Here is a 24,581-nt window from a genome sequence, read left to right on the forward strand (position 1 = left end):
AGGCCTCTGCCTTCAGCTCAGGTCATGATCCCAAGGTCCTGGGATCAAGCCCCGCATCAGGCTCTCTGCTCATTGGGGAGCCTGCTTCCCCCTCTCTCTCTCTGCCTCCCTTTCTGCCTATTTGTGATCTCTGTCAAATAAATAAATAAAATCTTTAAAAAAAAAAAAATTTAAAATCAATTCTGGAGTATTCCTGGCATTCATACCAGAAAAAGAAAACTTACACTCACATAAAAATTTGTATCGAATGTTCATAGATGCTTGATTCATAATAGCCCAAAACTATAAACTGCCCAGATGTCCCTCCACAGGTGAACTGTTGAGCTTTAAATGTAAGCACCATGCAGTGCCACTCAGCAAATAAAAAGTAATCAGCTATCAATACATTCAACAACTTGGATCAATCTCACAGGGCTTATGCCAAGTGAAAAAGGCCAATCCCAAAAGGTTACAGATGTATGGTTCTATTTATGTACCATTTTTGAAAAGACAGAATTTTAGAACTGGAAAGCAGATTAGGGATTGTCAGGGGTTAGGAATGGTGACAGAGCAATGTAGTCTGGCTAGCAGTGGATGTGGTCATAAAATGACAACAGGAGGCGTCCTTGTGATACGACTGTTTCGTACCTTAACATGATCATGGATCTATCAATCTAAACACAAAGAGTACAAAGAAAACTGCAGCACTGTGAGCCAAATCTGTAGACAGTATCAACAACAGTATCACGGTTGTGATACTCTACTACAGCTCTGTAAAATGTTACCACTGGGGAAAACTGTATAAAAGATACATCTATGTCAAAGGTAATCTCTCCACATTCTTTCTTACAGCGACATGTGACTCTACACTTATTTGAATAAGAATTTTAATTTTCAAAAAGTACAGATCAATGTTCATATATAACTACTCATGGAGTAGAAGTAAAATTTTATTTGGTGATACTTACAAAAAGGAACAAAGAAGGAATACTGAAAGTGGTTATCTTAGGTTGGGGAAAAGTGGGCAAATAGGATAGGAACCACTTTTCAAAGCATTAAATTTCACAATATTTTAGATTTTGAATCATGATCATATTACCATCAAAAAATAAGTAAAATATTTAAAATATCTTTGGATAAAAAAAACCTTAATTTAGCATTCTACTACTTTGGAAAGTACTTCAATTTCAGTTATCCTTACCTCTAACCTCTGTGTCTGATCCTTGCCCAAAAGGTCACGGACTTCTTCATTATATATTTCCAAATAAGACACTCGAACCAAAAATCTATAAATAAAACATCATTTCATAAAGCATAAAGAGCCGAAAAAGTTTTAGAATTGTGTTCAAATGTGTTTATAAGTTTTATACCTATATGTCTCTCTTATGTTTGTACTTCTCAATATTAGAAAATAAAAGAATTCTCTTTTACCTTGTATCACCCTCTGCTTTTGCAATATGACCAAATATGTGAGCAAATGAATTTGGAATGATTCCTCTAAGTTCAGGAACAGCTCGAACGCCTTCCATGGTAAAAGTTTTGCCTGTTCCAGTTTGTCCATATGCGAAGATAGTCCCTGAAAATGATGAAGAGAATCAATCACTTTTTAGAGTCTAATGCTACAGAACAACAGCTCTTAAAAGTAATTCCTTTGACACTGTGATGCAATTTCTTCCCTGGATTTAAAATTTATTCAAGTACAAATGTCACTTTTATTATCAGCAATATTTACTCTGTATCACAAATCAAGCGTGGTTAATGTTATCAAGTCAATGAAACAGTCCTAATTATTCATAAAAAGTATCCCAAGCCCTAATAGCAAAATTTTACATTATGGCAAATTATAAGATATTTACTATAATGTGTATGTTAATTACTTAATGTGGACATTAAATTGGAGAAGGTAGTATAATTGCAGCAACAAAAGAATACAGGTTTAGAATGGAAGGACCTCAGTGTTATCTTTTTAGCCACCTGAGCTTAGATAAGAATGTACCCAAAGACTGTCTCCTCAGTGCTAAAATGAGGACAAGAATAACTACCTGACATGAACACTAAGAACCAAATGAAACAATTTATTGCACACAACCAGAATGATACCTAGTACAGTACAAGTAAATGACAGGATTTTTTTTCTTCTTAATCCTAAAATTCATTCAAAAATACTTTTTTTTAAAGACTTTTATTTATTTAAGAGAGAGAGACAGTGAGAGAGGGCACACAAGCAGGAGGAGTGGGAGGGATGTGCCAAAAGGCACTGTGCCAAAGGCAGATGTTTAATGACTGAGGCAGGCCCCTAAAAATATGTATTTTTTAAGTAAAAGCTGTAAGGAATGGGGGAGTTAAAAAATGTGACAATACAATTATTATAGGTAATTACAGACACAATTTAAACTTTCTAAATACCTAACATTCATTCATTCAGCAACTACATAGCACACCCTGAGTAAGCACTATGCTAGCTAGGCACTAGGGACACAGTGACAAACAAGACAAACAATCCTTAATCGTATGGTCAAGTATTTGCAAGCAGGATGAATGTTGGGAATAATGAATGCTGGGAATGTTAGGAATAGCTGAGAGTAAAGGGATGTAATCTAGGCAGGGGAAATGGCACAAGAAGAAAGTAGAAGAAAGTAGAGGGAGGTCAAGAAAGGCCGTCCAGAAAAGGTAAGGTTTAAGATACAATCTGAAATATGATTAAGAGTTAGATAGCAAGAGAGTGGATAGCAAGAAGAAAGAAAACAGAGGTTCTGAGGAAATGAAACAAGATCAGAATGGAAGAAACAGAGATGGTAAATGAAGGTGATGGGCACAGAGGTAAAGACACCAGCAGGGGCCTAACTGCACACCGCCAAGAAGGCCATACTAAGGTTTTAAGAACATATCCTAAAAGGAAAGTGAGGCCAGTTAGAGTGACAGCAGGATCGCTATGGCTACACTGTGTACAATGAGCTGGAAGAAAGGAAGGGGAGATGTGAAGAAACCAGTCAAAGAGCTGGAGTGGTTAACAGAAGGGAAAGAGAAAGGTGGTAGAATTTCAGATATATGAAACAGTTAGAAGCAACAGCACCTAGGAAATAACTGGCCAGGGGACCAGGGAAAAGGAAGAATCCAAGATGCCTTTCAACTTCTAGCTTGAACAAGGGATGTATGGCTATGCCATATACTGAGACGGTGAACATCACCAGAAGAAATGACCATTTGAAGGGAAAGACCATGAATTCAGTTGAAGGCATATTGAGCTCTAAGTGCCCATGACACACCCAAATGCATGTGTCAAGCAGGCAGGTGGAGGGATGAGATGTATTTACCCACTAGAGCCCCTGGGAACGGGTGCAATTTCTGCAGAAGATAGCACAGTGTGAGAAGACCACACAAACAACATGGCTTTTCAACTACTTCCACCCCATGCAAGTAACTTCTTATGTCACTATCAATTTCAGACTTTCTGTGACAATCATCACAATACTTAATCACAACAGAAGACATTTTTTACACATGGGAATAAAAAAGTCTTGATTTTTTTCCTAATTCGCTAAATATTTCAAACCATGCCATTAAGAATGTAACATACTGGGACACCTGGGTGGCTCAGTTGGTTGGACGACTGCCTTCGGCTCGGGTCATGATCCCGGACTCCCGGGATCAAGTCCCGCATCAGGCTCCCAACTCCACGGGGAGTCTGCTTCTCTCTCTGACCTTCTCCTCGCTCATGTTCTCTCTGTCTCTCTCTCAAATAAATAAATAAATAAATATCTTTAAAAAAAAAAATAAAGAATGTAACATACTGCCTTCAAAAGAGCTGAAAATATGTGGCGCCTGAGTGGCTCAGTGGGTTAAAGCCTCTGCCTCTAGCTCAGGTCATGATCCCAGCATCCTGGGATCAAGCCCCGCATAGGGCTCTCTGATCAGTGGGGAGCCTGCTTCCCTCTCTCTCTGCCTCTCTGCCTACTTGTGATCTCTGTCAAATATAAAATAAAAAATCTTAAAAAAAAATGAGCTGAAAATATGAGCCTGCAGACCACCTGTGAGAGCTGACATAACAGCTATCATTTATGGAGCATGTGCCATGAGCTAGGCCATGCATCCTCGCTGAGTTTTCACCCCAATCCTAAGAGCAAAGAACTATTTATATCCCCATACTTTAGCTCAGGAAACAAAGGCTTATAGAGGTTGAGTTACTTGTTCGATGTCATAGTAAGTGGTAGAAATAAGATGCGAACAAAATCCATTTGGCTCTAGAGCCCTTATTTTTTAAAAGTATGTAATGGCCAAATTTTTAATTCAAAACTAATCCTAATACAATTTCTATGAATTCATTAATTATATAAAGACTATGGATTCAAAAAGGATATTGATCTATAATTTTAAAGCTGAGAAATGAGGACCAGGAATCCCCTAGAATAAAAGTATGTCATCTCATTTTCAGAGATGAGATTCTAAATTTCTAGTTTTGTTATGTCCAATCTAATAAAGCTAATGCTAGCATTTCCTTCAATATGAACTTCACTTAAAACTTTACCTCTTAAGGGACACCTGGGTGGCTCAGTTGTCAAACATCTGCCTTTGACTCAGGTCATGATCCCAGGGTCCTAGGATGACTCCCACATCCAGCTCCTTGCTCAGCAGGGAGCCTGCTTCTGTCTCCACCTGCTGTTCTCCCTGCATGTGCTCTCTGTTCTCAAATAAATAAAGCCTTTATCTTTAAGATTTTATTTATATATTTGAGAGAGACAGACACAGCAAGAGAGGTAACACAAGAAGGGAGAGTGGGAGAGGGAGAATCAGACCTCCTGCTGAGCAGGGAGCCCAATCCCAGGACCCAGGGACCACAACCCGAGCCATCCAGGCACCCCAATAAATAAAATCTTAAAAAAAAAAGAAAAACTTTACTTATTAAAACTAGAAATGACCTAAAAATCTTACCCAACCTACCCATTTCATGACTACATCTTAAAAATGGTAGAAGGCCTACAAAAAATCTGTATATGGATGTTTACAGCAGTGTATATTCATAACTGCCAAAATTTAGAGGCAATCAAGATGTCCTGCTGTAGGTAAGTGAATTGATAAATAAACTGTGGTACATCCAGACAACAGGAAATTATCAGCACACACACAAAAAAAGATAAAAGGTATCAAACCATGAAGAGACATGGAGAAAACTTCAGTGCATATTACTAAGTAAAAGAAGCCAAACTGAAAGGTTACATACTATACAATTCTAACTGCATGACATTCTAGGAAAGGTGAAACTATGGAGACAGTAAAAGATTAGTGGTTGCTAGGTTTAGCCGGGGAAGGAAGGATAAATTAGCAGCACAGAAGTGAAACTATTCTTTATATTATAATAGTGGATACACATTATGTTTTTGTCAAAATCCATAGGATGTACAGCCCCAAGAGTGAACGCTAATGTAAACTATGAACTTTGGATGATGCTGATGTGTCAATGTATGTTCATCATTTGTAATCAATGTACCACTGTGGTGCAGGATATTGACAGTGGGGAACTTTGTATATGTCTGGAGACAAGGGATATACAGGAAATCTCTGTACTTAATTTTCCTAAAGCTGTTCTAAAGAACAAAGTTTATTAATTGAAAAAAAACGTTTTAAATGGTGGAAGGATTATGTACTTGCCACTGCACATTTGAATAATGCCAAGGAAACTACACTCTATGTTACAACATTCCTGATTTTTGTCCTTTTTAAACATATTGTTCTATGCTACTATCAACAATTTCAGTCAGCATAATAGGTGGAAAATAGGTGAAAAGTCCCTTGACATTTATATATTACTCTGTACCACATTTGTTTTTTAAAATACAGAATTCTGTTATTTCAAAACTGAGTGACACTACTGCTTCCAACAAGGATGGAGTAGTAAGGACCAGATTTACACTCTTGACTGAAAGGAAAGCAAACTAAATATATGAAGCAATAGTTTTCAAGACAATGGACCTCAGTCAACAAAGGCCTGTGACGCCCAAAAGTTGGCTAATAGATAGGCGGGCCCTATGACTTCCCAACTACCTGCCTTGTGAGAGAATCAACCACAGAGCAGGAGGGGAAATCCAAGGAGTGATGAGCAGATTTCCTGAGCAAAGGAGTCCAGAAGCCAGAGAGAGCAACGTGGCTAGAATTTGTAGGACGCAGTAGTGGAAAGAATAACACTATGCAGAAAGCTACAGATTTCAGAGGTCTGCAGGTCTTCTTCCATTATTTAGTGGAGCACCAAGCCTCTCCAAAGTGTGAGGAAACTATCTAAATATGGGGGGAGGAGAATCATTTGGAAGGGAGAGTCCTCAATGCTCACAAAGGCCAGAAACTGTATCTGTTTAAACCAGCCAGACTGGAAAACCTCATGATGCACAGGACATCAGGTACACCAAACAAAAAGGTCTTGCCTCAGAATCAGGGGAATAACCTTAGACTGAGCACTGCTCCGGTCCTAACTAAAGACCTTTAAAAGATCAGAAAGTCAGAGAAAGACAAATACCACATGATTTCACTCATATGTGGAATTTATTAAACAAAACAGATGAACATAGGGAAAGAGAAGGAAAAATAGGATGAAATTTGAGAAGGTGGCAAACCATACATAAGAGACACTTAACTCTAGAAAGCAAACTGAGGGTTGCTGGAGGGGAGATGGGATGGGGCAACTGGGTGATGGGCATTAAGAAGGGCACTTCAAGTAATGAGCACTGGGTGTTACACACAACTGATGAAACACTAAATTCTATGTCTGCAACTAATAAAAAAAGATCTGAAAGAAGCAAACCATTTTCAAATAACTGCCACTGAGAACAAAGCTCCTGAAAGCTTAAATGAATAAAAAAAATCAAAGAGCTAAGGTAAAATTCAGAGTGTTTGGCGCCCAACCAAAATTTGCCAAGCTTGCAAAAAAGCAAAAAGATATAACTCATAATAAAGAAATGCATCAACCAGTCAAAACCTATTCAGAACTGACACAAATGTTAGAAATAGCACACAGGACTTTAAAACAGATAAAAAACTATATTCTATATGTTAAAAAGTTAACTGGAAACTTTGGATGAAAGTCTGGAAGAACTTGGATGGAAGATACAAAAAGACCCAAATCAAACTTCTAGGGATGAATACTACAATGTGTGAGATGAAAAATACGATAGATAAGATTAATGGTAGATTAGACACTGCAGAATAAAAGATTAGTAAACTTCAACACATAACAACAGAAACAATAAAAAATGTAATACAGAGAAAAAAAATACAAAAAAGAAAAACAGCATCAGTGAGCTGTGGGACAATTTTAAGCAGTTTAATATACATGTTACTGCAGGCCCTAAAGCAGAGAGTGGGGACCGGAAAAATATTTAAAGAAATATGGCTAAAAATTTTCCAAATTTGATGAAAACTACAAACTCACAGATCCAAAAAGCTTAATGAACTGTAAGCACAGAAACATAAATAAAAATAAACCATGGCACATCATAGTCAAAAAGTTCAAAACCAGTGATATAAAAGAAAATCTAAAAAGTAACCAGAGAAAGATATGTTATGTAAAGAAGAACCAATAAAGAATTCCAGTAGAACAAAACGCAAATGACAGTAGAGGACTATCCTTCAAGTATTAAAAGAAGAAACTATCAACCTAGAACCCTACATCTGGTGAAAATTTCTTTCAAAAACAAAGGCAAAATAATACTTTCTGGACTACAAAAACTGAAAGAATTCGTCACCCACAGATTTGCACTCTAAGAAACACTTGAGGAAACCTACTGTATACAACTGATTTTTTAAATTGTAGACATATATGATCTTGGTTTAATGTGTTTTTTTAAAAGTGTTATTGTTGAAAAAAATGGAAAAATAATGAAGCAAATCTGCTAAGGAGCTGTCAGTTTTCATTACTGACTCTGTAAAATACACTGTTCTTTGTGTACTGTGTGTTATTTTGCCAGCTGCTGCATTAGCCTTCAAAAGTATTTGGAAACTTCAGATGAACCTACATTTCTTGCAAAGTATATTCCTTTCTGTGGTATCTTGTCCTGTAACTGAAGTATAGTAATTATTTTATGGAAATGTTATTAGCACTTCTGTACCAACTTTGAATAAAATGAAAAATTTACAAAAAAAAAAAAGAAACACTTACATGAGGGAATAAAGAGTATCAAATATGGTGAGTACCTAAGTAAGAAAATATGTAAGTGTTTTCCTATTACTTAAATCTCTCTAAAAACAACTGATGGTTTAAACAAAAATAAAGGCAACGTGGTTTGGAGTTTATAACACTTAGAAGTAAATGTACAACACCACCACCACAGGGATGCCTCGGTGGCTCAATCAGTCAAGCATCTGCCTTTGATTAAGGTTATAATCTGAAAGTCCTGGGATAGAGCCCCACATCAGGCTCCTTGCTCAGCAAGGAGTCTGCTTCTCCCTCTGCCTGCAGTTCCCCAGCTTGTGCACGGCTGGCTCTCTCACTCTCTCTCTCCATCTGACAAATAAATAAAATCTTTAAAAACACACACACACACACACAATAATACAAAACACCACCACTACCACCAAACTTGGGAGGAGACAACTAGAAGTATAGTTTAAAAAAAATTTTTTTACAGGTGCCTGGGTGGCTCAGTGGGTTGGGCCTCTGCCTTTGGCTCCGGTCATGATCTCAGGGTCTTGGGATCGAGTCCCGCATCAGGCTCTCTGTTCAGCGGGGAGCCTGCTTCCTCCTCTCTCTCTGCCTGCCTCTCTGCCTACTTGTGATCTCTGTCTGTCACATAAATAAAATTTTTAAAATAAATAAATAAAAATAAAATAAAAAATAATTTTTACTACACAAAAAATAGAATAACACATGACAGTGAAGTGTGATATATTAGAGTTATATTATAAACCTTAAAGCAACCACTAAAATAAAACAAAGTTGTATCACTATAAGCCAACAGAGAAGACAGAATGGAATAATACAAAGGATAAGAGTATAAAGAGGGACGCCTGGGTGGCTCAGTGGGTTAAAGCCTCTGCCTCCGGCTCAGATCATGATCCCAGGGTCCTGGGATCGAGCCCCACATCGGGCTCTCTGCTCAGCAGGAAGCCTGCTTCCCTTCCTCTCTCTCTGCCTGCCTCTCTGCCTACTTGTGATCTCTGCCTGTCAAATAAATAAATAAATAAATAAATAAATCTTTTTAAAAAAAAAGTATAAAGAGAAAACCAACAGCAGAACATAAATGGTTTTGATAACCCAATTAAAAAGCAAAGACAGCAAGGTTGGATTTAAAAAACAACCCAACAACAAAAAACCAAAACACTATCAACTATACAATGTACAATGCAATGCATAAGAGAACTAACAACAGATCTGGGGCTACTACTCTTTGAGAGGCCTGCTTTCAAGTTTGGCCTTTGACTAACATCTGGGAATTTGGATTTAGGGAGGGTTCTTGCCATTCATTCCCCAACACAGAGTAGCTCATTATGCCTAAATTGTTTGTATAAACAAGGTGGTTTATGCTAAACACCTGTTTTCCTTCTGTGAGTGTAGAATCTTGACAAGGGCGAGGCTGAGGGTATCCACATGAGCAGGCTCCAACAAAAACCTGGGACACTGTGTCTCTTACAAAGCTTTCTGACAGGTATTGTCACATTCAGTGGTAGAAGAATTAAGCACATTCTGTGTGTTCACTAGGAAATGACTCTTGGAAGTTTGTACCTGGTTTCCTCCACACTTTTCCCCTTACTGTTTCTTGTTTTCTTTTTTTGGCATCTTTTTTGTTCTAATAAACCAAAGCTCTAAGTACAATTATAACCCGAGTCCCTTGACTTCTCCTACCAACCTCTGAACCTGGTATAATCTTAGTGACCTCTAGTATAACTACACACTAGAAATGTACTTTCAATATAAAAACACAAATGTGTTAAAAGTTAAAAAGATGAATGAAGATATACCATGTTAACATTAAATCAAAACAAAGTTAAAATGTCTGTATTAATATCAAAGTAGGTTTCAGAGTAAAGAACATTACTACGGATAAAGAGTAATTTCGTAATGACAATAAGGTTAATGCATGAAGAGGACTTGAAACACCTAAGCACTTAGGCACCTACTCACAGGGTTTCAAAATACATCCAGTAAAAAGTGACAGAACTGAAAGGAAAAGGCACATAAAAACACAGTAAGAGAATTTAATACCTGTCTCAGTAATCGACAGACCAAGTAGAAAATAATAGAAAATCTGAACGAAACAATCAAGCAAATTGATGTAATGAACATGTATAGAATGCTCCACCCAACAACAGCAAAATACACATTGTTTTGAAGAATATACAGACATTTTATAATAAATTTATTCTGGGTCACGTAACAAGTCTCTAATTTCAAAAGGTTCAAGTTTTACATAGCACATTCTCTAAAACGGGATTAAACTAGACATTAAGTGGGGCGCCTGGGTGGCTCAGTGGGTTAAAGCCTCTGCCTTCAGCTCAGGTCATGATCTCAGGGTCCTGGGATTGAGCCCCACGTCGGGCTCTCTGCTCAGCGGGGAGCCTTCCTCCTCCTCTCTCTCTCTACCTGCCTCTCTGCCTACTTGTGATCTCTGTCTGTCAAATAAATAAATAAAATATTTAAAAAAAAATAAACTAGACATTAAGTAATAGAAATATCTCTGGAAAATCCCAAATTACCTGGAAACTAACACATTTCTAAATAACCCAAGGATCAAAGAAGAAATCAAGAGGAAAAGGAGAAAGTACCCTGCACTGCATGAAAATGAAAACACAGTATGTCAAAATCTGTACACCACCACTAAAGCAGTACTTAGAGAGTAATTCATAGCATAAATCTCCATATTAGAAAGTTACAAAGGACTCAAAACAATGACCTCAGCTTCCACCAAAAGTAGAAAAAGGAATAAAGGAGGAGAAACTACTCCTATTATATTAGTCCTCCACCAGACTCGTCACAAGAAAAAGAGATGACACAAATTACCATATATCATGTACCATATACCAATATCAGAGAAAGATTACACAACCACATTCTAACACAAGAATAGAGAATATGAACAACTTTTTGCCAATAAATTCAACAACCTAGATGACAGAGACAAATTCCATGAAAGATAAACTTCCAGAGCTCACTAAAAGAAAAACAGGTAATTCAAAAAGCCTTATATTATTAAAGACACTGAATCTTTAAAAACCTTTCCACAAAAAAATACTCCAGGCCCATTTGGCTTCACTGGTAAATTTTACCAAATGCTTAGGGTAGATATAATACTAATTCTATACATATTTTTTTCATATGATTAAAAAGGAGGGAATACTTTCCAACTCATTCTATGAAATTAGCATTATCCTGGTTAAAAAAAAAAAAAAATAAAGACATTATAAGAAAACTACTATATCCCTCCTGAACATAGACCAAAAAAAAAAGTTTACACAAAATTTTAGCATATCAAATCTAACAACATACAAAAGGGTAATATACCATGACCAAGTGGCATGACCGGTTTTACATTTTTTTTTAAGATTTTATTTATTTATTTGACAGGGAGAGAGATCACAAGCAGGAAGAGCAGCAGGCAGAGAGAGAGGGGGAAGCAGCTCCCTGCTGAGCAGAGAGCCCAGTGCAGACCCTGAGTCCATGACCTGAGCCTACAGCAGAGGCTTAATCCACTGAGCCACCCAGGTGCTCCTGGTTTCACATTTAAAAATCAATGTAACTGAATATACTAACAATTTTTTTTTAAAAAAAGACGATTTCAATAGGTGCTGAAAAAAATTCATTTGACAAGATCCAAAATCCATTCCCCGGATGGGGACAAAAGAACAGAGGGGAACTTAATCAGACAAAAATCTATAGATAACATCATACTTACTGGTAAAACAGTGAATGCTTTCTCCCTAAGATCTGGAACAAAACAAAAATGTCCACTCTTACCACTCATGTTCAACACTGTACTTGAGGTTCTAGCCAGGGCAATTCGGGTAACTAAAAGATGGGAAAGAAATTGTACTACCTGTATTTGACGGTAACATGCTCACTATATAAAAAATTGTAGGGAAAGGGCGCCTGGGTGGTTCAGTGGATTGAAGCTTCTGCCTTCAGCTCAGGTCATGATCCCAGTGTCCTGAGATTAAGCCCTGCATCTGGCTCAGCGAGAAGCCTGCTTCCCCCTCTTCTCTCTGCCTGCCTCTCTGCCTACTTGTGATCTGTCTGTCAAATAAATAAAATCTTTTAAAAAAAAATCCTAGGGAAGTTACCAATAAATAAATAAAAGCCTACCAGAAATAATAAGCAAGTTTAATAAGGTTGCAGGGTGTTTGTACAAAAATTAACTGCAAAACACAGTATCACTTCAAAAACACTATGAAGGTTGTAACCAAAAAGACAACAACACTTTTTGGCAAAGATGTGAAGAAACTGGAAACCTCATACATTGCTAGTGGGAATGTAAAAACCACACAGTTGCAATGGAAAATAATCTGGCAGTTAACCTCCTGACCCAGCAATTCCACTCCTAGGTATTTACCTAAGCAAGGGGAAAACATACATTTACACAAAGACAAGAACAAGAATATTCACAGCAATATTATTTATAATAGCAAAAAAAAAAAAAAAAAAAAAGGCAACAACCCAAATACTCATGAGTGGATAAATGGATATATAAAATACAGCATATCCATTCGATGGAGTATTAACTGACCATTAAAAAATGCAGTCCTGGGCACCTGGGTGGCTCAGTCGGTTCAGCCCCTGCCTTCAGCAGGGGTCATGATCCCAGAGTCCTGGGATCAAGCCCCACATGGGGTTCCCTGCTGAGCAGGGCATCTGCTTCTCCCTACTCCTCTGCTCCTCCCCCACCACCCAGCCCCATGCTTGTGCTCGCTCTCAAATAAATAAAATCTTAAAAAAAAAAAAAAAATGCAGTCCTGATACATACTATAATGTGGAACACAGAAAACATTATACCAAGTCAAAGAAGCCATACATAAAAGACTATAAAGTGTATGATTCTATTTATATGTCCAGAAGAGGCAAACTCATACACATAGAAAGTAAATACATAGTTGCTAGGGTAGGAGGGAGCAAAAGTGGGAGTAACTGCTAATAGATACATAGTTTCTTTTGGGGGTGATGGAAATGTTCTGGAAACAGATAACAGTGATAGTTATACAACACTGTGAATGTATTAAACCCCTGACTTGTATACTGTAAAATGATTAAAACAGTGAATTCTGTTATTTGAATTTTATGTTAATTAAAAAAAACTACTAAAATATCAATTTTGTGTATTTTGTATTCACAAAAGCATCCAAAATACTTAGGAATACACGGTATATTAACTAGAACTTAAATTTTAAAAAGAAAGAGGTGGAGTGGCTGAGTGGCTCAGTCTATTAAGTGTCTACCTTTGGCTCAGGTCATTATCAGGAGACAGGGAACTGGGATCAAGCTCTCCCCTCTCCCCCACCTCCCTGCTCAGCAGGGAAGTCTGCTTCTTCCTCTCCTTCTGCCCCTCCCCCTGCTTCTGTGTGTTGGCACACTCTCTTTCTCTCTAGCAAATAAATAAAAATCTTTAAAAAAGGAAACAGGTTAAAAAAATACTTAGGGGGGCACCTGGGTGGCTCAGTGGGTTAAGCCGCTGCCTTCGGCTCGGGTCATGATCTCAGGGTCCTGGGGTCGAGTCCCGCATCGGGCTCTCTGCTCAGCAGGGAGCCTGCTTCCCCTCTCTCTCTCTGTCTGCCTCTCCATCTACTTGTGATTTCTATCAAATAAATAAATAAAATCTTTAAAAAAAAATACTTAGGAATAAACTCATGAAAATAAGTATAAGACCTGCACATTAGAAACTACAACAAAATGCTGATGAGAGAAATTAAACAAAATATAAATAAATGAAGAGAGATACCGTGTTCTGGATTAGAAGGCTCAATATTGTCAGAATAACAACTCAATACAATCCCTACCAAAATCCCAGTAGGGTTTTTGGGGATTTTTTTGTGGAAATTGAAAAGGCAACCCTAAAATATATGTGAAAATACAAAGGATCCAGAGAAGCCAAAACAATTCTGAAAAATAATAATAAAGCTAGAAAATATACACTACCTAATTTCAACACAAAAACCTATAGTAATAAAAACAGGATACTGGAACAGAAGAGACAATCCAGAAATAAACCCATGCCACTGCAGTCTGTTGATTTTTGACAAAAGCACCAAGTTAATTCAATAAGGAAAGGAGAGTCTTAACAAATGGTGCTCCAACAACTGGATATCCATCGATGGGGGGCAGGGGAGGCAAAGAACGTACACCCTTACCTCACACCGTATATAAAAATTAACTCAAAATGAATAACAGACCTTAATATAAGACATACAGTGTTTACAACTTCTGGATAAAAACATAAGAGAAAATCTTTTTGGTGTTAGGTTCAGCAAATATTTCTTGGCTAGGTCAATGAAAGCATGATGATTAAAGAAAAATGATTAACTGGACTCAAAACTAAAAATCTTTTCTCTTCAAAAAACACCATTAAAAAGATGAAAATACAAGCCACGTGCTGGAAGAAAATACGTTCCAATCACTTATCTGATCAAAAGATTTGAGTCCAGAATGTAGAAAAAGCATGACTCCATAAGAACATAGGCAACTGAACTGTAAAGTGGGTAAAATATTTTAAAAGACAAAGGGCTAATGTGTATATGATTAGAGACTCAACATTGTTAGTTATAGAGAAATATAAGTTAAAACAATGAGATACCACTATAGATCCTCTAGAACAGCTATAATTAAAAAGGCCAACAATCTAAATGTTGGTGAGAATGTGAAGAAACTAAAAGAACTCTCATAACACACTGGTGGGGAAAAAAATTAAGAGTCACCACTTTGGAAAACAGTTTGGCAATTTCTTCAAAAGATAAATACACACTAACCATATGACCCACCAATTCTACTTCCAGGTATCTACCCAAGACAAACTTTAAAACTTATCTGCACAAAGAACTTTCTACAAAAGAATGTTCACAGCAGCACTAATTATAATTGCTCCCAAATTAGAACAATCCAGATTTCCACTGAAGATCATAAAAGGTGGTATATTCATACAATTCAGCATTAAAAAGGAACAAAGTGCTGATCCATACAACAACATGGATGACCTTTAACAACTGAAAAGAAAACAGGTAAGAAAGACGATACAGGATATGAGTTGATTTATATGAAATTTCCAGCAAAGACAGAACTATAGGCAAAAGCAGGTCAATGGATGCCTGGAGGTGGGACTACAAAGGGACATACAGGAATTTTGGGGGGGGGGGGGTCATAAAACTGGATTGCGGTAACAGTTTCACAGCTGTATGTATTTACTATAACCCATCAAACAGTACAATTATAATGGATGAATTTATAGGGTGTCAATATCTTGATAGAGTTAAGAAAAAGTGAACAATATACTCACCATTATAGCCTTCAAGAACAGAATCAATAATAGGTCTTGCAGTTAAGTTATAAACATCAAGTTGTTTACTCTCTGGTCCAAAAACAGTATCAAAAGTAAATGTCTTTGGAGGTTCATTGGAAGAATCAGTCTTATGTACAGTAATAGTTCCCCTCATCTCATCCACACTGACAGCCTGTTTATAGCACATTGATTTCTCTCTCTCGTTGAGGGGCCGGCACCTAACAACCACCTTCACATTATCACAGCTTTCAGGCTTCTCTGATTTATTGATCTGGTGGAGAAAATATTCACAAATAATAAAAAGAACATTTACTTTTACCTTCAGCAAATTTCAAATTTGAAAAAGGCTACTGTGCCATCCCAGGGCCTTGCACATATTAAGCACTCCACAAATATTTGTTAAATCCAACGAAAGATCTCAGATATACAGAAAAAATTTATTAAAAGATATAAAAAGACAGTTTCTTTTATAATACAGTATGATACAATACAATATAAAAATGAGGAGAAAGAAAGCCTAATTTACATTTATAGTAAATAAGTGCTATTTAAGCAGAAAATGAATCACTATATTGACTGTCTCCGCAAAAGTCCCTGACTTAGCCTCTGAGTTTACTGCCTGAAGGAAAACACAAGTGAACATGGTTAACAACTGTAATCAAGAATATAGTAGTAGGTCCTGTGTTTCCCTGAGACTTTAAGTTTTATTTTCTATAATGCATCAGTAAAACGTTTTTTACCATGTAACATATGTAGTATATCTTCTCCATAGCAGACAACACGAAATGAAACACAGCAAACAAAGTCCAATGGCAGAGAGAAATGTTTCACTATCCCTCTAACCTTACAAATATTTATATATGTAAAGTTTCATTTTTTGAAATTTTGACTAACCACCTATGTTAAAATAAAACCCTAAGCAAAGACACATACAGTATGATTTCACTTACTTACGGAATCTAAAAAACAAAAAGAGGAACAAACAAAAAAGCAAAACTCACAGAGAATAGATTGGTGGTTGCCAGAGGGCAGTGGGGTATAGACGTGGACAAAATGGTCAGAGATCAAAGGTACAAATTTCTACAGAAAAAATTTATTAAAAGATATAAAAAGACAGTTTCTTTTATAATACAGTATGATACAATACAATATAAAAATGAGGAGAAAGCCTAATTTACATTTATAGTAAATAAGTGCTATTTAAGCAGAAAATGTTATAAATTATAAATTATAAAATAAGTCATGTATAAATAATATATAGAATGGTGACTAGTCAAAAGTACACCACTGCATATCTGAAAGTTGCTAAAGGAGTGTATCTTGAAATTGTTCAACATCAGAAAAGAATTTTGTAGCTCTTTATGGTGATGGGTGGTCACAAGACTTACTGGGGATTATCTCACAAGACACACAAATAACAAATGATATTGTACAGGTAACATTGTATTATACCTCAACTGAAGTAATACAATCCTATTTTGAAGTGAAGTCCAATAGTTTAGTTGAATAGTATCAATACAACACACTTCTCCCCATCTCTCCTTTCACCACCTAAGGCTGGGTCACCATGATCCCACCTTAAATTGAATAGCAGCATCTAGTTAGGTTCTCCTATGGTCTGTTCTCTACAGGGCAGTCAGCTGCAACACAAAGTTAATCATGCTGCTCCCTTACTTAAAACTCAATTGTTTCCCACAGATCTCAGGATAAATACCGGAGTCCTTAAGGTGGTCTCTAAGACCTGGCTCTGGCCCATGTCTACTTGTCCAGCCTTACTTCACAAGCTACCTTGCTTGGCTTTCCCAGCCAAGCCACATTAGCTTTTTTAAAGCCTTTTCTTGTCACCATACTTTCTTATCACAGGTGCTGTTCCTCTTGCCTAGAACATTCTTCATTCTCCCCTTCACTTATTCTCGGATCTCAGCAGAACAGCCACTTCACCTGTGAAGACGTCCTTAACTAGGTCAAATCCTGGTATAGGTCCTGAGAGACCCTTCTCCCACTATCATTTACAACTGGTTTCAATACTACTTTTGCTTGCTCCTTATTTGATTAATATGTCCTATCTGTCTACACCAGAGGTTGCCAACTGGTAGTCAAGGGGCTGAATTGAGCCCACAATATCTTTTGTTTGGTTCACAGCATTTAACAATATTTTTTAATTAGTTGCTAAAATTTTTAAAAAAGAGAAATTCCACAAAAATAACAACTTCTAGATTCTCTTGGGGGGAAAAATGATCTGACATCTGTAGGCCAGAATTCCTAAACGGGAACACTTTACAACTCACCAGAATCTACTTTCTATTACATGCCACCCATTCACGTCATGAATGGTAAGCATGTTGTCTCTACCAACAAGACTTTCACCTCTGCCCACGAAGGCAAGCTTCTGTCTTGTCAAGTTCAAGAAACTGGATGGTTATGCTCAATATTTTGCCTCCAGGGCCTAACCTGGGGTAGATGCCTGGTATCTGCTGAATGAACTAATAACCTGAAGACAAACGATACGGAACAAATATTGAGCATGTAAGGCTAAATGCCAAGCACTGTCCTTCAATTCCGCTGTGCATTACCTTATTTCATCCTGATAAAATCCCATGAGAAACAGTTTAATTATGTGGGAACTAAGGACCCAGAAAGATGAAGTAATTGTCCCAGGCCTCGCAACCAGTAGAAACCCGACCAAAAAGCTCACGTGTTCTCCATGACCCTATCCTGGACTTAGGATGCCCCCTGCTAAGTGGACGGTAGCACCGTGAAATCCGACAAGACAAACATACCACCACCCACCCACCCTCACACACAAAGACACCCACGGGTTACATTCCGCCCTGTAAGCTAAAGCACCACGAAAGAAATGACAGCTCGAGTCAAGGGCTGGAGTAGAAGCAAGCAGCTCTCGGTTCGCTACCTTCCAAGAATCGGCTCCGCGGTGAACAGAGCCCACCAGGTGCGGAGCATCCAAAGCCCACCCCCCGCGGCCGCTCCCAGACGCCCTACTCAGGAGCAGGGCTGGGAGCGAGAGCGCATCCTCTGGCGCTGTGCCTTTATGTCAAGCAGCGCAGGCCTTGCGGGCTGCAGCACCGACAGAGGCGGCAGGGCCTGTCCGGGGCCCCTCCCAGGACCCGTTGGAACCCCGCCGGCCCCAAGCCTACCCACCAGACTCCCCAAACGCTCGGCCCCGCAGAGCCGGACCCTGCCCCGCCCCACCCCGGCCGCCTGCCTGATCCGCGCCTCCATGGCAACAGCCGCGCCCCCGTGCCAGGCCGCTGGGATGAGGAACCCCAGCGGCTGAGCGACTCCCCTCACCGGCATCGTGGCTCCCTCCTGTGCCCGGCGGAGGTCGCCGCCCTGGGCGCAGTCCAACGGCGCCGGGTTCGCCGGAGAGGTTTGCCAGAGACTAGCGAAACACCGCCTTGGCGCTCTCGAGACTGCGGCTCCTCGGGCGAGAGCAGGCGGTGCGCAAGCGCACTCCGGGCTCGCCCCGCCCCATCACCGGGCCACACGCTTCCTCCGCCTCTGGAATTACGCCTGCGCTGAAGCTTTCCCAGTCGGTCTCCTAGGACGCCAGACTGAGGCCGCGCCTGCGCAATGGTGCCGGTCAGCTGAGTTTGGAAATCTAGCCTGCATTGGGGCGGGGATACCTGGCTGGCACTGGTCGCGAGGGAGGTGGGGGTGTCCTCCTAGGTCGCACTGCTAGTCTCCTGGCTCATGCAGTACTCCAGATATTGAAAACAACCATAGCAATTGTACACTATGTCCATCTAGAGAGCTAGAGGCTTCGCACACATTAATGCGCTTGATTGCTGACTTGTTTATAAAACGCGTATTCTAGGGGCGCCTGGGTGGCTCAGTGGGTTGAGCCGCTGCCTTCGGCTCAGGTCATGATCTCAGGGTCCTGGGATCGAGTCCCGCATCGGGCTCTCTGCTCGGCGGGGAGCCTGCTTCCTTCTCTCTCTCTCTGCCTGCCTCTCTGCCTACTTGTAATCTCTCTCTGTCAAATAAATAAATAAAATCTTTAAAAAAAAAAAAAACGCGTATTCTATTATAGATGAAGTGAAGAGGAGCTTTGTCTGTATTCTCACAAGTATCTCCAGAGCCTAGAATAGGACTTAGAATAAGACCTAGCACAGGACACGTTTTCAGTAAGTATTTGTGAAAGAACCAATGATCTATCCTCTTTCCTGTCCAAATCTCTGCTCTGCTGTGCTTGGATGTGCAATAGACATTTCCAGATTATTATGTCCAAAACTGAAGGGTTGTTCCACCCCGCCCCTGCCCCCACACACTATATTACTCACTATATTACTGTCCATCCCTGCCCCACCTCCCCCATGTAAAAAAAAAGCGCCCTCTCATACTTCCCTCGGCATAATAAATGAAGCTGAGTTCTGAAAATTGTTCAAAGCACTCTCTTTCTCTCATACCCAGTGTCCAATCTTTCAGTAGACCTTCTTTCTATCTTTAAAGTAGAACCAGAATCTGACCACTTCTCACTACCACCACCACCTCGCATCTATACTACAATAGCTCAAAGCTGGTTTCCTCTATACATCCTTGCCCCTTTTAGTATGTTTTCAGCATAGGAGCCAGAGTGATGGTGTTAAAACATGAATCAGATAGTGGTTTTTTTCTGTATTCAAAACCTGCCAATGATTATCTATCTCACAGACTAAAAGTCGCAGGCCCTCTCTCCATTTCCTACAATCTTCCCTCTTGCTCATTAGTCTGCACTAGCTCGACTTGGTCTCCTTGATTCAACAGACATTTGGGGCATGGTTCCATCTTAGAAGGCAAGGGCTTTTGCACTTGCAGTAGGAGCTAATAAAAACAACTATAGAGCATTTGATTTGGTGCCAATGTACTAAGTGCTTTACTTTCCTTTTTATTATTTATTTAATCCATATAATAACCTTCTGAAATAGGTATATAGTCATTTTACTACAAAATAGGAACAACTATGTTACAGATAAAGAAACTCGGGCACAGAGCCATTACTTGTCCAAGGTCAGATATATGGGCAGTGACAAAGCCCAGACCCAAACTAGATCCTGGAAATCTCTCTCCCTAGATATCCACCTGACTCCCTCACCCCCTTCAGAATGTCTTTGATTACACATCACCTTCTCAATGAGCCCTACCATGATCTCTCTACTTAAAATTTCAACTTTTAGCCCCAGTCTTCTTAGCTCTTCTCCATATTTCATATTTCTCCTTGGTACTTATCACCATCTGATATGCTGTATATATGATATATACATTATGTGTATACATATATACTGCCTTATTGAGATATCATCAGACATACAATTCACCAATTTAAATTGTAAACTTAAATTTTTATTATATACACAGACCATAACCACAATCAATTTGAAACATTTTCATCACCCTAAAAAGAAACTAAACTCATAACAGTCACTCCAACTCACCCTCCACCCCCTCTTCATCAACATCCCAGCCCTAGGTAACTTCTGTCTCTCTTGCCTAGTTGGGACACTTCGTATAAGTTGAATTAGATAGTGCTCTCTTTGGCAGCACATATACTAAATTGAATTAGGTAATATGTGGCCTTTTTAAAATTATTTCTATCACTTAGAGTAATGCTTTCAAGCTCAACGCTATTGTGACATATATGAATAATTCTTTACTTTTAATGGCTGAGTAATAATCCATTGTGTGGGTATATCACATTTTTATACATTTGTCAGTTGGCAGATATTTCAGTTGTTTCTATTTTTTGGCCACTATGAACACTGCTGCTGTAAGTTTTTGTGCCCATTTTATTTGCCTTTTCATTATTAAGTTGCAAGAGTTCTTTCTAAATCCTAAATACAAGTCTCTTTTCAGATATATAATGTGCATAAATTTTTCTCCCATTCTATGGGTTATCTTTTTAATTTCTGGAGTGTGTTCTTTGAAGCTCAAAAGTTTTAAATTTAGATCAAATTCAATTTATGTATTCTTTCTTTTTTCGTTTCTTTCATTGTACTTTTGGTACATATCTAATAAACCATTTCCAAACCCAAGGTCATAAAGACTTATTTCTGTAAGAATTTTGTAGTTTTAGCTTTTATATTTGGCTCTATGATATATTTTTGAGTTATTTTTGTATATTGTATGATAGAGGAATCCAGCCTCATTTTTCTGTTTATGAATATCCTGCCGTCCCATCACATTTGCTGAAAAGTCTTTTCTTCCCTCCACTGAACTACTGTGGCACCCTTGTCAAAAATCAGTTGATCATGAATGTGACTGTTGAGTCATATTGAGATTCCTAAAATCTCAATTCAATTCCATTGGTCTAAATGACTAACCTAATGCCAGTGCTATACCATCTCGATTGCCATCGGTTTGCAGTAAGTTTTGAAGTCATATAGTTTGAGGCCTCCATCTTTGCTCTGCTTTTTCAAGACTGTGGTGGCTAGTCTGACACCCTTGCATTTCCACAGAAATTTTAGAAAGACCTTGTAAATTTCCACAAAAATCCACCTGGAAACTTAATAGATTATGTTGAACCTACAGCTCAATTTGGAAAGTACTGCCACTTTAACGATGTAAGTCTTTTAACCTATGGACATGGAATGTCTTTCCATCTCTTTAGGTCTTCTTTAATTTCTTTCAGTGATGTTTTGTAGGTTTCAGTGTATAAATGCCTTGCTATATTCTTAAATATTTTATTCTTTTTTATGATACTGAAGTGGAATTATTTTCTTTTTTAAAAGATTTTATTTATTTACTTGACAGGCAGAGATCACAAGTAGGCAGAGAGGCAAACAGAAAGAGACGGAGGAGGAAGCGGGCTCTCCATCAAGCAGAGAGCCTGACTTGGGGCTCGATCCCAGGACCCTGAAATCATGACCTGAGCCTAAGACAGAAGCTTTAACCCGCTGAGCCACCCCGGCGCCCCAGAATTATTTTCTTAATTTTATTTTCAGATTGTTCATTGTTATATAGAAATAAAAATTATTTTTTTCTAATACATGGACCTTGTACTCTGAAATTTAATGAACTTGTTTATTACTTCAAAGAGTTTTTTAGTGGTTTCCATAGGATCCTCTACATGCAAGATCTTTGTTTCTTCAACACTTTTGAAAGATAATTTCACAGGGGTGCCTGGGTGGCTCAGCGGGTTTAAGCCTCTGCCTTCTGCTCAGGTCATGATCCCAGTGTCCTGGGATCAAGCCCCGAATTGGGCTCTCTGCTCAGCAGGGAGCCTGCTTCCTCCTCTCTCTCTGCCTGCCTCTGATCTCTCTCTCTCTCTCTCTCTATCTCTCTGTCAAATAAATAAATAAAATCTTAAAAAAAAAGAAAGATAATTTCACTAGATACAGAATTCCAGGTTGATAGTTATTCTTTCTGTCCACACTTTAAATATTTCAGTACACTTTCTTCTTGCTTGCATGATCTCTGAGGAGAAGTGCAATGTAATTCTCATCTTTGCTCTTTTATAGGTAAGTTTCTCCCCCCCCCCACTCTGGCTTCTTTCAAAATTTTTCTTTATCTTTTATTTTCTGTAGTTTGAATATGATATGCCTGAGTATCATTTATCCTGCTCGGTGTTCTCTAAGCTTCCTGGTTCTGTGGTTTGGTGTCCGATATTACCTGGGGAAATTATCAGTCATGACCACTTGAAGTATTTCTTCTGTTCCTTTTCCTCTTTCTTTTCCTTCTGACATTCCCATATATTTTCATGTAATTTAATATAATGTACATTTTTAATGAAGTACATCTTAAGTGCACAAATCATAAATGCACAGCTTGGTCAATTTTAGAGTTGTGTGTAATCAGCATCTAAATCAAGAAACAGAACATTACCAGTCGCCTAGAGAAAGTCCTGTGATCCTTTCTAGTTACTATCCACTGCCCCCTAACGGTAGTCACTATCTTAACTCTTAACGTCATAGATTTTTGTATATTTTGTATATTAATGGAATCATCCACTATGACGTCTTTTGTACCTGTCCCTCTACACTCAGTATTATCTTTGTGAAATTCTTTCTTGTTCGGTACAGCATACGTCCGTTCTTTTTCGGTGTGGTGCCGTATTCCATTGTGTGAACAAACAATTTGTTTATCCCGTTCAATTACTGACGGACATTTGGGGCAACTACAAATATCGCGGCCCTGAACATGATGCAGGTGTCTTTTGGTAGACATATATGAATTTCTGTTGACCCTATACTTCGAAGAGAAATCGCTGGGATTCTACTCATGTTTAGTATCTGTCTTTCCTAGAATGTAAATTCCATGTCTATTTTATTCACTCTCATGCCCTAAAACATTGTAGGCCTTCACTGGGTAACTACTGGTGGGGGAAAAATGTACGCAGGAAGAAACTACTTTGTGAGGAAGATACTGTCGCTTTGTAAGAGACAAAGTAACCGAGACAGAGCTCACATCACCTACAGGAGACCACACAGACTCAGGATCCCATCTCAAGCTTGTGTAACTGAGGAGAGCTCGTGACGCTTCTCTCCCGGGTCCTGTGTGACCCCGAAGACGTACTGTGAGGTTAAGACGCAGGATCCGCGGCCGGGCGCCCTTCTCCGGGGCGGGCGTGGTCACGCGCTGCCCGGTCCCGGGTGCGGGACTCTGGTCGTGGGGCGCGGGCTTTGGCCAGGGAAGAAGCTCACAGTGGGCGGCGGGGGCGGGGAGTGCGGAGACAGGGGATCCTTCGCCCACCTGAGCGCGCTCTGGGCGCCGCGACCCGGGAGCCAGGGCCAAAGCCCGGCCGGCTGGGAGGGGAAGCTGCGGGCCAGGACTGGGCGGGATCGGGAGAGCCTGCCCCGCCCCGCGCCGCTCCCGCGAGGACCCGGCCGCAAGTCCCGGGCGCCGGGTTATAAAAGCCGGCTATGGCGGGTCTCACACCTGGGACTGGGCGCTCGCCATGGCTTCAGGAGGGCTGTTCCCCGCGCCTGCCCGGAGAGGACACCGAGCCGCAGCTCCCGCCCTGAGCGCCGCTCCGAGTCCGTTGTCCCCGCAGCACCCCTTGGGCCCGCGCCCTGGGCGGTGCGGTGGGACAGGGGAGGCTCTGTGGTCGCCCACCTGCAACTGGCCCTGGCTCGCAAGGCGCGCCTGTGGCGGAGCGGCCAACAGCAGGTAGCGCTCCCCGCGGCGGGGGCCTCCCGGGAGCACATTCGC

The 24,581-nt window shown here is 39.6% G+C and overlaps 1 protein-coding gene across 2 annotated transcripts in view; it reads right to left on the reverse strand.

Moving 5' to 3' along the window:
* KIF3A (kinesin family member 3A) overlaps positions 1–18,945 on the reverse strand; it is a 61,341-nt gene extending 42,396 nt beyond the window's left edge. The window contains exons 1-4 of one of the 2 annotated variants that reach the window (XM_059417543.1): positions 18,747–18,945; positions 15,435–15,708; positions 1,411–1,555; positions 1,181–1,265 (exon numbers count right to left, since the gene is read on the reverse strand). In XM_059417543.1, coding sequence (XP_059273526.1) covers positions 1,181–1,265; positions 1,411–1,555; positions 15,435–15,708; positions 18,747–18,752 — 510 coding nt within the window. In that variant the 5' untranslated portion in view covers positions 18,753–18,945. The remainder of the gene's footprint in view (positions 1–1,180; positions 1,266–1,410; positions 1,556–15,434; positions 15,709–18,746) is intronic. The other variant, XM_059417542.1, reaches the window with a different exon arrangement.
* Positions 18,946–24,581: the final 5,636 nt, after the last annotated feature.

Source organism: Mustela nigripes, chromosome 12 (assembly GCF_022355385.1).
Source record: "Mustela nigripes isolate SB6536 chromosome 12, MUSNIG.SB6536, whole genome shotgun sequence".
Lineage (NCBI taxonomy): Eukaryota > Metazoa > Chordata > Mammalia > Carnivora > Mustelidae > Mustela > Mustela nigripes.